General features: G+C 45.1%; 1 protein-coding gene across 1 annotated transcript in view; it reads left to right on the top strand.

The window, feature by feature from the left end:
• The window catches only part of SPMIP7 (sperm microtubule inner protein 7), a 52,005-nt gene extending 41,341 nt beyond the window's left edge, over positions 1 to 10,664 (top strand). Inside the window, exons 8-9 of the mRNA XM_036918996.2 lie at positions 5,577 to 5,684; positions 10,512 to 10,664. Of these exons, the coding sequence (XP_036774891.2) occupies positions 5,577 to 5,684; positions 10,512 to 10,635 (232 nt within the window). The 3' untranslated portion in view covers positions 10,636 to 10,664. The remainder of the gene's footprint in view (positions 1 to 5,576; positions 5,685 to 10,511) is intronic.
• Positions 10,665 to 17,141: the final 6,477 nt, after the last annotated feature.

Here is a 17,141-nt window from a genome sequence, read left to right as displayed (position 1 = left end):
ACTTACAATCTGTGTCAAACAAAAGTGTCAAATAAGGATTCCCCCTTTTTTTCCAAATCTGATTTTTTTATCCTTCTCTTGAGTACAAGAGCCATATTCTTTGCAAGAATTTAATGAACAAGGTGGAAGAGAAGTTTACTTAATCATTTTAGACCTACCTATGGAATGATGTGTAACAGCAAATCTGTGCAAATCCAGGACCCCAAAGCGTGGGATCCTGCCCTGTGCTGAGAAGATGGAGGTGGCTGCCGGCACTGCCCTCTCCTTTGCGATGGCCTAACTGTTGAACTAGTTGGGATCTGACCTATGTGTGTCTCACCTGGTCCAGCTCCTTGTTGTACCAGTGAGGAAACTGAGGCCCAAAGAGAGACTCATGCCCAGATGACACAACAGAGGGGGAGGAAGCCAGCCTCAAGCCTGTGCCTTCCAGGCCCGTGCCCGGTGCTTTACAGACAACAAGGCCCATTTTCCCAAGCAGCCAGGCACCTCCACTGGGCTGTGGTCTGCCAGGTTACAGTCTTTTATGTTAAGACTTCACACAGTTCCTCTCAGTGGCACCTTTACCTCGGTCATCTCTGGTTCGAACATTTGCCAATAACAAGTATTCAAGATGGTCCCAGGCAGGCGCTGGCCAAGGTCTGAGACGGCAGAGGGGCCTTCCTGCCAGGCGCTGTGGTGTGTTGCACCTTTAAAAAAATATCTTACCACAGCCCAGGTTAAAGAATGAGGCTATGAATAGTAGTTCCTTACATCAGAGACACTTCTGCCTTTTCAGAGAACTTTCACATCCATGTGCATTTGATTTTCAAAATAGGGTGATGAGGCCAGAGCTACGGAAACAGGTTCTACCCCCATTTTACAGATGAAGAGGCTGAGGTTGCAGTACAGTGTAAAGAGCCCCAGATCACTCAGTTCATGAACATCTAAGAGAAAAGCCTCCTAGTCCCCAAAGGACACGAGGCCTTAAACCTGCAGGGACACGGACTTGCCTCTGGCCAGGAAGTCTTCCAGGGCTGCAGCTCAGCTCTAAAAGGGAGCCGTGGGTCATTCCCATGCCCCCTTCCAAAAGGAAGAGGGGAAGTTTCTGAGAACAGAGAAAGAATAAATATATTGACTAGATGATGATAATAATAATATTGTATTTCCTGAACTAATCTTGGTGCCACAATGTCTTAACAATAGTGAGAGGAACACAGTCCAATGGCCAAAATGACTCTGGTCTGATTTGTTTTTCTCACCAAACAGTAATAGCAAATGAGTCAAGGCTCATATAGCCCTGGCTTCTTTTTCCCTCCAGCTGAGCCCCCTGGAGTGTTCCCTGCAGGCCCCCTTCCCTCCCCCTCCCCAAGGCCCAGCCTTGACCCCTGCTATGAGCCCTCCCGCCTCCCCACCTCCCCAGCCCGCCACCTTCTCCCCCACACCTGCACTAAGCCAGCACTTTACCCAGGCGACATAACCCCACCGCTGTGAGGGAAGCAAGTCCCCCTGATCCTTGGCAGAGTGTAGCCCAGACAGCTTCAGGTCTGCACCTCAAGTCACATGCTGGCGGGGCAGCCCCGGGTTCACTCTGCCTCCTGCCTCCTCTGTTTCCCTCTCACCCAGCCCCACTCACTTCGAATCAGTGGTCTTTGCCCCACTGAGATTCCTTCAACCCCTACATGTGCATTTTAATCATGTACTCACTAACATGACAGCTGCCAGAAGCCAAGCATGCATGGGTTCTGCGGAGATCTGTGCCTGACACAGAGGGGTTCTCAGGGAAAGACAGTGAAGTTGACTTGAGCTTGCACTGACATGCACACCCTGAATAAATGCATCCACTTGGGCCTAGAAGCTCTCCTGGCGAGGCTGGAAGGCACTGGGGCCTTCCCCATCCAGGCCTCCTGGGTCGGAGTCAGTTCTGCCACCTACAGCTTGGCTGGCTCTGAGCATGTTGCTTGGACTTTCTCTGAAGCCTTGGTTCCTGCATCTATAGAATGGCTTGATTCTAGGGCCTATGACACAGGGTCTTGTGAGAATGAAGTAAGTCAGCTCATGTAAGCATTTGAAAGGGCACCTGGGATACAGTCACACTCAGTGAGTGTGAGGCCTGTCTGCAGTCACAGCAAGAAACTGAGTGTGTGCTGACATTCTGAGCCACGTAGACACCATCTATATTCTGCATAGAACATGGTTTTCCCATGTTTTCTTTATTTTCTATTGAGCTTTTAATTATACCCCATCTGTGCTCCCTTTTACTAACTGATTTACTGAACTTCCTTATATTCTGGAGTTATTTAATTCCTATTTTATTATGCTTCATTGAGCAAAACCAATTAGTTGTAAACTTAGGGAATAATTTATTCAAATTTACCCAGTAGTGAACAAAATCCAAGCTTATTTTGAGAATTGGGGTGCAAAGGACTAAAAGCTCTGGAGCAAAGACAAAAACAGAGACACTTCTTGTCTTTAAATGGGTTCCTGCTTCTCTCTGCTTTCTCTAAATGGGGTCAGGGGGTGGTGGTGGTGGTGAACATACACTAACCTGGAAACCCATTTGCAAGTCTGTACATTTCAGGATCTTTGAGAGCTTTGCTCTCTCCATCTGCAAAAGAAAGTCACCCATAAGCAGCAGGTCTGCAGGGTATCCCCCAGAGACTATATCTTCTTGATATAAGGTCATCATGTTGCATATAAGGTGGAAAAAATCCCCTTGGGATGTCCCTGCAAAAGGGTTAAATGGAATAGATTTAGAAGCAGTGTGGGTGAGGACTTTCGTTTTCAAATATTTGGCAGTTTGTTATGCAATTGAATTCGTTTCTCAAGTCTAAGCAGCTTATCTTTAATTCAGTCTAGTAGTTCATGCTTTGTTATTATTAGATATGATGTGATATAATATCATTATAATGTAATATAGAATACCATTTAGCATCCATAACCTGTACTCCACGAGGCACATACAGCTGTGTGATGCTGCCTATCAAACCCTTCTCAGGATTGACAAGCCGCTTGCTTCCATCTTGGACTTCTTCGCTGCTCTAATGGAAGCCTACAACTTCAGAGCATTTTTAATTCTGCAGGTGTTTTAGGGGCGGTGGAAAAAACCTCTCACGCAGAGGAAGGGGATTTCCTCTGTAACATGCATGGAAGCTTTAATTCATACACATGAATAATTTTGCCCCAAGTTTTGTCACTTCTCTGACATACATCTACACTTCAAGAAAATTCCCAGAAATCCTAAAGGGCACTGCCTAGAATTTGGCAGCTCCGGTTCACTAGCCCCACCAACAAGTGTGAACCCGTAACTCAGAAACAGAGACTTCCAAACTTCATTGCACACTAGAATTACCTGGAGAGCTTCTGAAAACCCCAGCTCCCAGGTCGCACCCCTTACCAATGACATCAGAGTGTCGGGGGGAGGGGGTCAGACATGGCTACCCTTAGAAAATCCCCATGAGTTTTCAGTGTGCAAAACGCTTGGAAACCACTGTCTTAACATCTTTACAGCTGCCTGTACTGTATAAACTCTGTGTTCTCCACCTATCAAGCTCCTATTTGGTAAATGTCTTTATTTTTTTAAGTCTTATATTTCAACTAAAATTAGTTGAGCGCCTACTAAGTGTTAAAATTTGCCTGCTGCTAGCTCATTCACTTAGTCCCTTTAACCTCTGAGTGCCCCTAAGAGGTTGGGGGTGTTATCTCCTGGCTGCAGTTGGCTGAGCTGAGCCCCAGAGGGCTTTCCTCACTTGAATAAAATCTCCCTGTTGGTTGAAGGGTTGAGTCAGGATCCAGGCCTGGCTCCTGGTGCAGGGGGCATCCCCTTCTCTCTAGCCACCTTTTTTTCCTAGTCCCACAAGATCCAGTAACTTGCACTGTTTTCTGTGCTGCTGTCTTGGATGAAACTTCCCTCTGCTTTATTAGCATCAGGTGTCTCCTGACATTACGGCCAGCGAGTGTCACCCCTGTGGAGTCAGAGAGCCCTACGCTTGGAAGAGGCGGCAGAGGAAATTTATTAGCATAGTTCCTGCCTGAGACATCATCTTTCCTCACCATCCTGAGGCCAGCACTTAATCCCTGCATGGAAGGACACCAAGGGGCTTTAATATGAACTGCTACCTTTTTTTCATTCACACGTAGGCTCTTGCCCATGTCCTTGAGAATGGAATAATCACCTCCCTTTTGGAGCTGAGGTGGTAAGGCTCCGATAGGTTACGACCTCCACCCAGATCCGAGCTGATGAGTGGGATCAAGGGGTCTGAATTCAAGTCCTAACTCTTGAGTGCACTCCATTTCACTGTCCCCCAGTGCCCCTTCTGCCCTGTCCCCTGACATTTGTAAGGAGCAAGCTCCCTGCAGCTCCAGATTTTGAAAATTGATCCCAAGGTAAATAGTTCTGGAGGTTTTCTTCAGCTTATTGGAGATGTGGAAAGGGCACAGATATAACCAAGAGATCCACAGCAAAACCATTCCTTCTCCTTTGACAGAGCTTTGGTTACTGATGCTACCTTGCATTTGGTCAGAGCATCAGTCTAGAATAAGGAACAGGGCCAAGGAGATCTTGTGCTCTCAGAAGGGCCCCAGCTGGGAAGGGCCAAATGCTGAGTGAGTGTAAGTGGCAAACAGATGTCTAGCCCTTTCCACACTCCCTGCAAAGCAGGCCTGATAGGCTAAGGCCGTAGCACAGGAAGGACACCAAGAGCTGCATTCCACAAAGATGATGTGCCATTTGAGGGAGCCTTGCCCTGTGCACACAGTGTCTTCTTGCTCCTTGAAATGCAGTTTAGATCCTATGTTCTTCCTAGTGGCCAAGGCCACATCTGAAGCAGCACCCAGGACAGAGCCCATGAGGCCCTCACCTCTCCCTCAGGAAGCAGCCACGCAAAGCACTCCGTATGCTACAAAAGTGGCAAAAAGAGTAGTTGCTCTTCCCGCTCTTCTCAACATCTATTAAAGTATTTCTTTTGAATGTTCGCTTGCATACAGAGCGAGATTTGATTTCCACACTTAAAAACCCTCCCACATCTCCTGGGGCTGTCCCCTCCCTCACAGGGAAGAGAGCAGGGGAAGCAGAAGAGTGGGTGGAACTGAACTAAACAAACCAATGCTTGTGTAAATTTATGCAAGTTAGGAAATTATGTGAAATTAGTAATACAGTAAACCTTAATGATGGCAAGAATAAAATATTATTTAAAAAACACAGTTGTGTGCACACTAATATTGGGGTCAGAATTACAGGCATGAATGAGACACATGTCTGCTGTTCTATAAAAAATGCATGTCTACTTTCATTAGGAAACAGCTCAGCAGTGAATTATGTATGTAGAATACATGCAAATTCAAATAATAGGCAAATGTGGACTTGAAATAAGTTTCTTCAGTCCTGGAGTCGAGCTGTTATCTACACATCTCAGCATCTATGTGCCCCCTTACTGCACCTTCTCCTGTTTGGCAGCCCAGTTTCCAGACCTTGCACAGGACAAAACCATCAGACTGCGTCGTCCTTTATATTTTCATATTTGGACGCTGCAGGACCATGAAGATTTCCCAAATCACTATTTTCATTTCCTCTCTTCCCCTTTTTTAACTCTTTCCTTCAGGTCTGCAAATATTCCAGGATACACTGGTAAGATTCATTTCACAGCCACCCATCCAGCAAATTCTGATATTCCATCAACAAGGCCATCACCAGACTCAGAAGTGCACCAGTAAGTATGAGACTTATTACTCAATGTGCCCAGATACACTGGTGGGCAGGTGAGGGTGGGGGTTAGGGAGTGGGACTAATTATGGTTTTCTCATTAAAGAACAATTAAATACTAAGAGTAAATTTATATTGTTTAAAAAATGCTATGTCAAGCCCAAAAAGACAGAAGAGTTCATTTTCCCATTGCTGTTGCTGAAAGGAGGGTATGAAGATACTTAAAGCATATTAGGGGAACAGCGTCTCTGCCTCTTAGACCCTTAGCTTTGCACAGGTATCGTCCTCTGCACTGTCATCAGAACAGGCTTGGAGGCATGGAACATGCCACATGAGAGACACATTTACTTCTTGTGAATAACCACCTTATTTTTCATCAAAGACAACATTCTGTTGAAAGTCACATGTATTTTTTAATGCCGTTTAGCAAATTGAAAACAGGACACATTAGATAGAAGGTTATTGCAGACTCCGTTATTTCAAGCTGCTTGTCAGGAGCGGCACATTATTGCTCATTATAACTCAAATATGAAAGCATTTGATGGAAGTCCTGGCCTTGCATATAAGATGACACAGTTTTGAAGATGCAGATACAGTCTTAACTGGGTCCAGATGCTGGCCTCACGCAAATGAATAAACTCTCCTCATAGGTCAGTATGTGACTAGAGGTGTGGGGAGCAGTTCTCATTTGGGTAGAGAATCCATTCATTTATTGAACATTTATTAAGCATCCAATCCAGGCCAGGACTGCAGGACTGTTCAATGCTCTTAGTATGCAGGGTTGAGCAAAAAAGATCATGTATCTCTGGGACTTGTTTTCTGGTGTGAAAAACAGCAAAGATGTGCCCAAGAAACTGAAGAAATAAATGAGTTTACAGAGTGATATGTGCATTGAAGGAGAAAAGGAAGGGTGATGCAGTGGAAAATGCCTGGGCAGGGCAGGAATGTAGTTTGGCAGTAAGGGAGGGCTTTCTGAGGAGGTGACCTTCAAGAGGGGTCCTGCCTCTTGTTAAATGTGTCCAAAGGCAGCAACCATGAGGGACTCCTGAGTAGAGGTTTACAGTTCGTACAGCTGTGCATTCGCTCTCATTCACGTGTGTGTTTGTTGGCCTATTCCTATGTTCCTCCAACAGGTCAACAAATGTTTATGGTGCTCCAGAAACCCACAAGAATTAGACGCAGTTTGTAAGGAGCTCAGAGCAAAGAGCAAGAAATAAGCATCTATAGCAGAGATGACAAGGGCCCTCCCAAAAAGAGCCACATGTACTGGCCAAGCACACTCTTACCTTATTTCATCAACACGGCAACCCTGTGGGGAAGGCACTCTTTCTCTTCTGCTTGACAGATGAGGAAACTGAGGCATACACAAGCACCAGCGGTCTGTGTGGGGCACTAAGGCAGCCTTCTCAGAGGAAGTGGTGGCTGTGTGGGGGCAGAGATTTCCTCCCTCCGGGGAACCCCCAGAGACAAGCCCCTCAGCATGTGATCACAGACTCTTGGGGGGCAGCTCCCCAGCACCACTTGTCTCTGCACACCAGCAGAGAGCCAACCTCATCCCATGGGCTGTGACCTAGTTCTAAAGCAGTGACTGAAGGAGGGTGAGGGCCCTGCTGCGCAAGGCTTTGTCAACTGACCTAAAGTCTGAGCTTGATGATTGTCTAGGATCTCCAGGCCATCTGATGAAAAGCAAGGTCATTGGCTTTCTAGGCTCATAGTTTGCATTCAATCTGTTTTCTCTCAAGACATATTTTCAAAAGTCACAAGTCAATTTGCAAAGGAAGGACTGGTGGAAATTTAGACAACATATTTTATTTCATTGAAAGACCTAAAGAAACAATGTCCAAATTCAGTACACCCTATATGTGTCCTGTAGACTTACTGTCCAGAAAAGGCTGGGATGGTCAGAATCTGGACAGTTACTGATGGAGGAGGGTCCCTATTCAAAGATGTCTACCTGGGCTCAGAGACTCCAAGTAGGGACTAGCAGTCACCAAAGGGAAGGGGTTAGAGAGGGAAGGAGAAGGGGATTAAGGGGCACTATAATCAGCACACACAATATAGGTAGGTCACAGGGAAGGCAGTGTAGCACAGAGAAGACAAGCAGTGACTCTATAGCATCTGACTACGCTGATGGACAGTGACTGCAATGGGGTGTGTGGGGGGACTTGATAATATGGGTGAATGTTGAAACCACAATGTCACTCATGTGAAGGTTGTATATCAATGATACCTTAATTTTAAAAAATTAAATAAATAAAAATAAAAATAACTGTAATTGACATATTAAAAAAAAAAAGTCTGCTCAGCGCCAAGGCAAGCGTTTCTGCTCCCTTGCCTTGTGTGTTCACAGTCCAGCTCATCCCCCCAAATATCTCAGACCTCATCCCTGACATCCTGGTAGCCTAGGTCATCACCTTAGCCCTGTAATCTAGCTACTCTTTGTTCCTCATCCTGTTCAGAGAAATCTGGTTTTCTAAGTGGAAAACTCCTCCACTGGTACTTCATTACTGCCACAGTTACCGGTGTCACTGCGTCGTTACTACTACTATTACTGTTTGAGGAAGGAACTTGGGTATTTTGGCCATGCTCATGGTCAGAATCAAGCCCATTGTGGATGCCTGCACAGGCTCACCCCCACCACCCCACTGCACAGATAGCTCTCACCTGCTCTCAGGTGGGGCCTGGGAACCCTTTGAGATGGTTTCCCTGGAATTCCTGTTCTTGGGGGGCACATAGACTCTGGAAACACCGAGTGGCAGCCACCATGTGTCACCAGCTAAACGGTGGACTTGCATTGGTTCAGCTGCCACATCCCCCAGAGGGCACCCCAGAGGGCCTGTAAATTTTACAAAGCGCTCTCGGGACATAAGGACAGGCCCTGTAGCAGAAAGGCCAATGGTCTGCATCGATCCTGGACCTTGTGAGCAGAGAAAATCAGGCCTTTGAGATTCTCCACCAGGAAGCAGCACCTCTCATATTTGTGACACTACATTTAATGTCTTTTGCTAAAAATTTCCAGTGAAAGTGGGAGTCTTGGCCTCTCCCTGATGAGTATCATGAGAACTTCATGAGCTGACTTCCTCCTGATCATATCTGCCTAACCTGACGCAATTTTTCCTGTTGTTTCTAAGAAGCAGTCTGTGCGCGGGCTCCCTGTGCATTCCTGCTGCCCCCTCTTGCTGCCCCCTCTTGCTGCTCCTCCGTACTGCACCCCTTTTATTAGCCGCATTGTCCACCACCGCCATAGTCACACTGCCCTGCAGCCCATCTCCCTCCCCGGGTCCCTCTCCAACCATCCACCCGGTGCCTGGCCTCTCCGGTGCCTGGCCTCTCCGCTGGCCCTTCCCCGGGTCTCCCTCTCCCCTCCCTCCCCTCCCCCCCCTCCCCATTGGACCTGTTTCCTCCACCACCTTTCCTCTTGGAGAGACAAGCTCTTGCTCACTTTTCTAGATGGTTCATCCTTCCTGCCAAGCTCTTGGTCCTCTTCACAAAGCTCCCTCCCTGCTTGCTTAGATAGGACCTGAAAATTTCCGGCTATGGAAATCCCAGGGGTCCCTGCAAGCTGCCATCTTGCCTCTCTCCTCTGCCACTCACTTCTGAACTCTAAGAGCAAACTCCTCTCTCACTGTCTCCACGCCCTCCTCTCCTCCGCCCCTTGCAGTCTGTCAGTGAAATGCCCTTGGGGCCAGAGCTCAGAGGGCCGGGAGGCCAGGGGCTGCTGAAACGTCCTCCTGCAGAGCACGTTCGCTGTGGTGCCTACAGCTGACGGGCTGTGGTGGCGGCTTGGGGTTCAGTACGTCAGGCTTTGGTCTCAGTGCCAAGGATTGAGGGCCCTGTGCTCCCGTAACACATTTTGAGGGAGGTGTACAGGACACTCAACAGGACCTTAGGTTGATACTGAGATGAGATGCAGGATAGCAAGTAAGAGATTGTTGGGAAAGATTTGAAGTGATGGGCAGGGGGTGAACCCCGATTTCGAGAGCAGGACATGCACGCACAGGCACTTCCCTCCAGCCTGTTGTCCATCATGGTCCTGCACGTTCCCTGTGCATTCCCTCACTCCAGGGTGCAGCCTTAACAGAAGTCTGAGTTTCCCTTCAGCTGCCATTTCCCATAACCTCACAAAAAAAGTTATGACTTCATGATAATAATAACATAAAAACAAACCACTTTAGATCCAGTTGCTGTGCACTGTCACTTCTGCCACAAACATCCCATTGTGTGCATGTGTGACTCAGCAGCAAATTCACAGCAAAACTGCTAAAGGCTGTGCTGCTTGTCAAGAGAGCTGGCACAGTGGTATGCGTCCACGCTGGAACGGCTCCCTCTGGGCATAAACGGGGCTGGGAGAGCATCATACATACACTCTTCTACATTCTTATGGTTGTTTTCTTTAATTCTCACAACACATTTGGTAGAGCCTCATTCCTGCTGAATGAATAAGCAAACTAAGGTGCCCGTGATATTAGTACTCTACCCCTGTGCTCTCTCACACCCACAAAGCCTTTGTATGGTGACCAGTGGGTACCTCCTTTCGGCTGCATTTTCTGTATTCTTAGCACCTAAGTTTCTGTAACTCTAGGCACAGGGCAGATTTTCAATCACAAAACATTGCAATATAGTACATATGGTGCAATAGTGAAACTAAATGCAAATAAATGAAGTAAATGAAACAATATGTACAAGGATTAATTGTTCCTGGTCTATTATGTTCTACTCTAACCCTCTCTCTCATACATCTTTGTCATTAGTTGAAGAATAGATGAGACTATATGCTTTTATGTTTAGTTTGTAAAGTGCCATTTTTTTCTTTTCTTCCCCCACCCTGTTATAGGGTCTTAAGGAAAGAAATGGGAGTTGACCTCTTCCATCACCAAGCGCCGCTGTCTCGAATGGTCACAACTGTAAAACCCTACAATCTCTTCAGTCAGAAGGAAAAGGAAACAGTGGGCTACTGAAAAGGGCTGCCCGCTGAGTGACGCTTGTAAACATGCTCCCTGCATGATGGGAATAAAAGGCCTGGGCGTGTTCCAAGTGTGTCTGTAATAGTTGGACAAGGCCTGGTGCTCTTTTCTGCCTGAGGTTGAGCGTTCTTGACTTGCCAATGGGTTTCAGCCCCAGACAAGTTCACTCTAGATTCAATGTGACCAAAGAAACGACAGTAGAATGTTCTTGGGGTGAAAGGGTTCTACAGAACTTTATTTCCATGGTGGCAGGTCAATCACTAGAATCCTGTCCACTCAGAGTGAGTCTGCACACAGCAAGCCAGTCTCTGCCTTTGCACCTCTCTACCCGCACAGCCATCCCAGTCTCTGTCCTCAGCACTGCCACCACTCCAGACTCTGCTCTGCTCTCCTGCAGCCTTACAGCCATGACACTGTGCTGCCCAGAGCACTAGGCGGGGCTCTTTACATAGAGTCAATAATGATGTATTGCCCACATGTGTGTAGTGAGCTAGCTAACCAGGGCCAGGTGAGAATCCTGGCCACAGGAACCTTCACTTTATCCACAGTCCTGGACCCCAGCCCCAGTCACTTGCCAACATTCCACAATGGCAGACAAGGTTTCCTGGAAGCCATCAGCAGCAGGGGCTTTCTTTTAGAAGATTACTCTTTAGAGTTGGAAAGCCAGGTCTACCTAAAGGACACATGTCTTGCCCAAGTGAATGCAGGGATTACAAGCATAGAACATAGATCACAGATTATCCAGACAAAAGCCCATATATTGTTAATGAGAAAACTGAGTGACCAAAAGAGAAAGTGGCATTTGCTCTTTTCACATAGGACACAACATCTGTGGTAAAGGACAACCCCCCCACCCCTTTGCCTGACTGCAGTATTTCTCCTTTGGAGAGAGAGCATTTCCCAGGCTCCATGAGGGTCAGGGGGCAGGAGTGACCACTCGTGTCCACATCAGGGTCAGTGTCTGGCTTGTCTGGGCCTCGATCAAACAGGGCACTCTCTCCAGAACCATTCAAGTCATATGTGGGCTGTGCAGGATCCCTCTGGCCTCCCAAATGCAGTTATATTTGTATATACGTAAAGTTTATTTATATGTGTGTATACATATCTGTAGATCCAGTTAGAGTTTACAAAATGCTTTCATAAACCTTAGCTCACTTCTTCCTGCAACCCCCATCAGGCATTTTCCAAATACCTATTTATGAATAGGCAGACTAAGGCTCAGAGAAGTGAAGTATTTATCTAAGACTGCACAACTAATAATTAGCAGAGTTAGAACTAGAACCCAGGCTTTCTGCATTTAGCTAATCATACCTCCCAACTCTATTTCTCCATACACTGGATGATATTCACTGAGTTATTCAAAAATAAAATAAACAGGAACAAGACAGCCCCCCAAACCCCGCCCCCCCCCCCCCGTGTTTCTCAGGTTTCTTCCTGCCTTCTTCTCTTCCCAAAGGATTCAGAATGAGCTAGTGATCCCACCGAACTCCAGGCAAATGTGTAAATCCTTTGGGGGTACTTCAACCCAGCTTATTCCATTGAAGATCAAAATGAGCTGTTTTTGTCTGGGGTCATGTGTTGCCTCAACTGACAGCCCCACAGACCTGGATGTTGACTGTTCAGACCCTCCCTGCGAGCTGCCTTTTGCAAAGACAAACAGGAAGGTATCCATCCATCCATCCTGGGGAGCTGACCCACTTCAAGGAAAAGGAATGACTTCACCTGGACCTGAGAGTGCAGCCTAATTATTTTCAGGTACAATTTTGTTTTAAAAAATCAGACCAAAACAAAAATTGTCATTGCTGGAAGATTCTTACCCAAATGGGAAGAATTAGCCTTGTCCAGGGAAGAGACTAATGCAGGTACCTGAGATCACATTTTGTGGTAAACATCCCTGGCAGGCCACTTCATCAGGAGGCTCAAACTCTGAGGTACATGTTCATCATTCTGGGACTTTCTACCGCAGGACACCAGTAACTCCTCATCTTACCATTCTGTAGGCTAAGATACTTGGCTTCATCCTCCACAGTGCAGATGATCTGACATACATCAGAGCACTTAGCACCTCCAGATCTGCTTCTAGAAGGATGTTGGCTTCGCCTGCAGCTTCCCTGGGCCACATCTAGAGGAACAAAGATTACACCTCTCCGTTTGTGCCATAAGTAGGTCAGACTTCTCACCTGCAAATATAAAGCTGCAAATCCTGCTTACCACAGATCTAGAATCCAAGGGCAACATGGAAACACCAGTTCCAGGCTCTTACATGTGAGTGTGAGTTCTGTTATTTGGGTCTCCACGATTAGCGGTTCACCGGAAAGTTATAAAAATCAAGGAAGCTAGCCTTAGGGATATGCATCTGCTCTCCAAGTTCTGTGTTCTGCTCATGGATTAATCCAACATACCAGGAACCAACATGCCCACACCTCCTTAGATTAGCCCCTTGCCCTCTGATTAGCACCAAAACACAGGCTTCCCACAATGTTACTCTCTCAGCTTTTCTTTATCCCCACAGATGAGACCCAAACCCTGAGCCCCTCTGCAGTTTGTATAAAACTAGGGTGGAAGATATTGTTAGGAAATATTAGAGAGTTCACCTGGCAGAGGAAATGCATGCCAATTAGCTTATTCTAGCCCATATAAGGATATTCCAGTGTAAATATATTACACAAGTACAGTAATATCAAAATATGATATGCATGATGGGGCAGAAGAGGAAATCATTTGAAACCCCTGAATACGGGATAGATTTTTTTCAATAGATGATACTAAGGCAACTATTTGAAAGCAAAACAGAATATCTCACTGTGGGGAAGTTGGGGTTCCTATGGCCAGGATCCTCTCTGAACTTAAACAACCTGTTGATGTAACTGGCCTGTTGCTAGGCTATTGCTTCCACACCTGTAGGCAATAAGCTATTATTGGACTAGATAGAGAGCTCGGTCCAGTGCTCTGGGCAGAGGCAGAGACGCTAGTGCTCGACCTACTGCCCGAGAACAAGCCGGGTAATAAATCCCTTCACCCCAAAGAACGTTTTGCTGTCAATTTCTTTGGTCACATTGAATCCATAGCAAACTTGCCTGGGGCTGAAATCCACTGGCAAGACACTCAGGCATAAAACAAAAGTAAACTGCTCCTGGAATACAACTTTAAATAGACAATTTACAACCTTAGGTTACCTGGTAATTCAGGAGAATTGGTTTATAAGGTGGGGATAGTGGGAAGTTTTTCCAAAGAGGCTACTAAAGCCCAGAATCATGAAAAAAATAACTACTTTTAACACAAAGATAACACCAAAATTTTTAATACAGACTCTTTGGGAAAATATGTCAGACAAAAGATTCATATCCTCACCATAAAAGCAGCCTAGGATTTTAAAAAAGATAGCACCAATAGAAACAAAGCATAGAACATTAACAATACATTTTAAAAATAAGAAATACAAACACCAATAAAGAAAATATTTACACCTTCCAAGTATTGGAGAAATAAATGACTGTGGAATTGCAATTTTCACCCACAGATAGTTGCTGGTGAGAAAAGATCCATATTTTTATTTTCTACTAGAGGACTTAACATTAGTAACACCTTTCCATAGGCAAAATGTTTCAACAGCTTTTCCAAGTGGCATATGTTTAGACTTGTCAATTTCACTTTTAGGATTTTGTCAAGCAAATAATTACACCAGTGAGAAAACGTGTTTGTATAAAGAAGTAGAAGTTACATCATTTCATAACAGAGAAATTAGAAGCAACTTAAGGCCCATTAAGAGAAAAATTTAACACAATCATGTACATGAATATACTAAACACAATATGTGCATTAAATGGACAATAAAGCTCTATATTTATTATCATGGAAATATATATATATATATGTATATATATATATATATACATGCAATTATTGGTAAATCTGCAAAAAGTAGATTTTACAACAGTATGTTTTTGATTATCCTATTTTAATTTTAAATAGGCATAGCCATAGGATAATGTGGGGAGAGGTTAAAATATGCTATTAGTTATTCTGTGTTTTTATATGTTTCTACAGTGCATATGTATTTCTTTAAAGTTGGAAAATTTGAAAAGCACAAAAGGTCAATAGCCTTAAAAACCCTTTGAAGCCCCTTATAAAGGAAACTGTGCAAAATTTTATTTTATGAATATAGTTCCAGGAAAACATTTGTTCCTCCTAAAGATCTGGTGTCTGAGTATGAGGATTATGTAAGCCACCCATCTCCATCTTTTCAAATATTTGGTGGCTTATAATACACACAGGACTTAAATTATATGGTTAGCCTAAATAGAAAATGCTAAAATGGAAAGTGATTCCATTTTACCATGCCTGCCAGGAAGCTCAAAGTTGAATTAAATAACTAGATTAATTTAGAGACTCTAACAAACTCAGGTCAGGGTCCACATTCAAATTTGATACTCTAAGAAGCTTCCTGAGTCATTGTGGTACATGTGGGGGTCTGAGAGCCACGGTCTGCTGGGTTGGGTGCCTGCTCTCCACTTTCCACATAGCTTCAGATTTTTCTGTTTTGGCTTGAAGAACTTCATGACGTTGGGAGAAGCCTTCAACCGTCAGGGAAAGCAATAGGACACAGGTTACATTACAAATGTTTAATGGGGGTCCCATTAGTGTTTCATGCACCAAACAGACTGCTGGTCTGAGGAAGGAAAAACCCCAGCCCGGACCGTGGTGAAAACTGTCTTCGTGGCCAGGGAAGCTGCAGGCCTAACAGGACAGCCTGAAGCAGGTGTCGGCCACGGGGGTGAGAATGTCCCAGCAGTAGGAATAAGCTGACAACCCAGGACTATGTTCTAATAAAAGAATGTTCTAAATTAGATCCATTTGTCTCATTTAGCCTAGGGTAGACTGGATTGTTTTAATTTCTGGTAATCTCAGAGGTCTGCCAAATATAAAAGGCAAAGAAGAAAAATGCAAAATAGCCACAATTAATGAAGGAACAGGTATGGCTCTCTGCAAAATATATTTTCAGGATTGATTTTCTTTTAAATATCTGCTCCAAAGGTGGTTTCTCATCTTTATTCTCATATAATGAGACTCCAGGGACTCAAGGAGGCATTCTGGCCACAAGCATGGATTCCAGAACAAGTCTGAATGGGGTCCCAGTCCTGGTTCCCACACTCCCCAGGTGAGCTGCCTCACTGCTCCCAGCTGCAGCCCATGGGAGGGAAAAAACAGTTGCCTAATAGGAAGAGGGAAATAATGCTGTGATTATAGTCATAAGCACAGGTGTAATGGTAGCCCAAGTAATACTGAAAATTGAATTACCTGAGATAATGTAAGGGGATCTACACTTTTCCAGTACACATTCATTCCTTCAACAAATACCCTGAGACACTGTGTGAGACATCTGCAACTTGGGACCCTGTGGGGACCTTGTCAATATTAAGTCAACAAGCAAACAGGAGGAGTCAGTTAAGTCATTAAACCTTGATTGTGCAAAGGAGGCTACAGAGAACTGCCATGTGACAAATCTCTCAACTTAGACAAGGACACAAATTAAGTCCTTGGTATACTAAACAGCAATTTTTCTTCAAAAAACCATGCATTTAAAAAAATTTAAATATTATTTCCTGTTGTAAGATAGGTGGCCTTTATATACACATGTACACAAATATACTTAAAGGATAATTCAATGGAACTAATTATGCATCTTTACCATAAAAGACCTTGGTTTCCCAAATAATGCTCTTCCTGAAAAAAGATAATTCTTCAATTAGATTAGGTTTGTGGGAGCAATAACTGCTAATTCTTAGGGTATTGGGCATCTAGTAGATGCACAACAAATTTTTGATACACGTGCATGAAAAGGCTGGATGCCATCAGGTTGAGCACTTTTTTCTGACTTTGTATGCCAATAAATCCTGGTGCATCTATTCAAATGGTGTTCAGACACAGTGCTGTGGTTTTATCCGATGCCCATTATGTTTTTATTATGGTTGGTTTTGAATACTTCTCATTACTGTCATCAAGGCAGCTCTCATCCAACCCTTTCTGGAAATGGAGGTTCCTCACACACTGGTGAGAACTGGCTTTGAAAGGTCTCGGCCATCCTGCACATGGTACCTGCTGCTCACAGGCACACAGGAAGAGAGCTGATTTCCTGTGTGCCACCCCTACATGGCATCACCAGAGTGGGTTTCCAGGGCAAACCCCACTGGTTCTGTCTTGCAAACTGTAAATGAAAATAGCTTTACTTCTTTGCATTCACCCTCTGGAAATAAAGCCCTAAAGTGTTGGTGTAAATCTATGTTTCCAGCTAGCAAATGGTTTTTTATGCATCTTATATGGTCAGAGCCATGAGACACAAGACAGAGGAGGCTCAGCAGTGTGTGGGGGGATGGGGGCATGGGGAAGCAGAGGATGGCAGGCACGGGATCCCCAGGGCTGCAGGATACTTGGCAGAGAGAGTCCAGGATCTAGGCAGGGGGGCACTGCCCTGCACCAGCCACAGCCCTGGGCTCCCAGGT

This window comes from Manis pentadactyla, chromosome 7 (genome assembly GCF_030020395.1).
Source record: "Manis pentadactyla isolate mManPen7 chromosome 7, mManPen7.hap1, whole genome shotgun sequence".
In the NCBI taxonomy this organism is placed as follows: domain Eukaryota; kingdom Metazoa; phylum Chordata; class Mammalia; order Pholidota; family Manidae; genus Manis; species Manis pentadactyla.
Note: the sequence above shows the minus strand (reverse complement) of the source record. Positions and strands in the feature narration are given on the sequence as shown.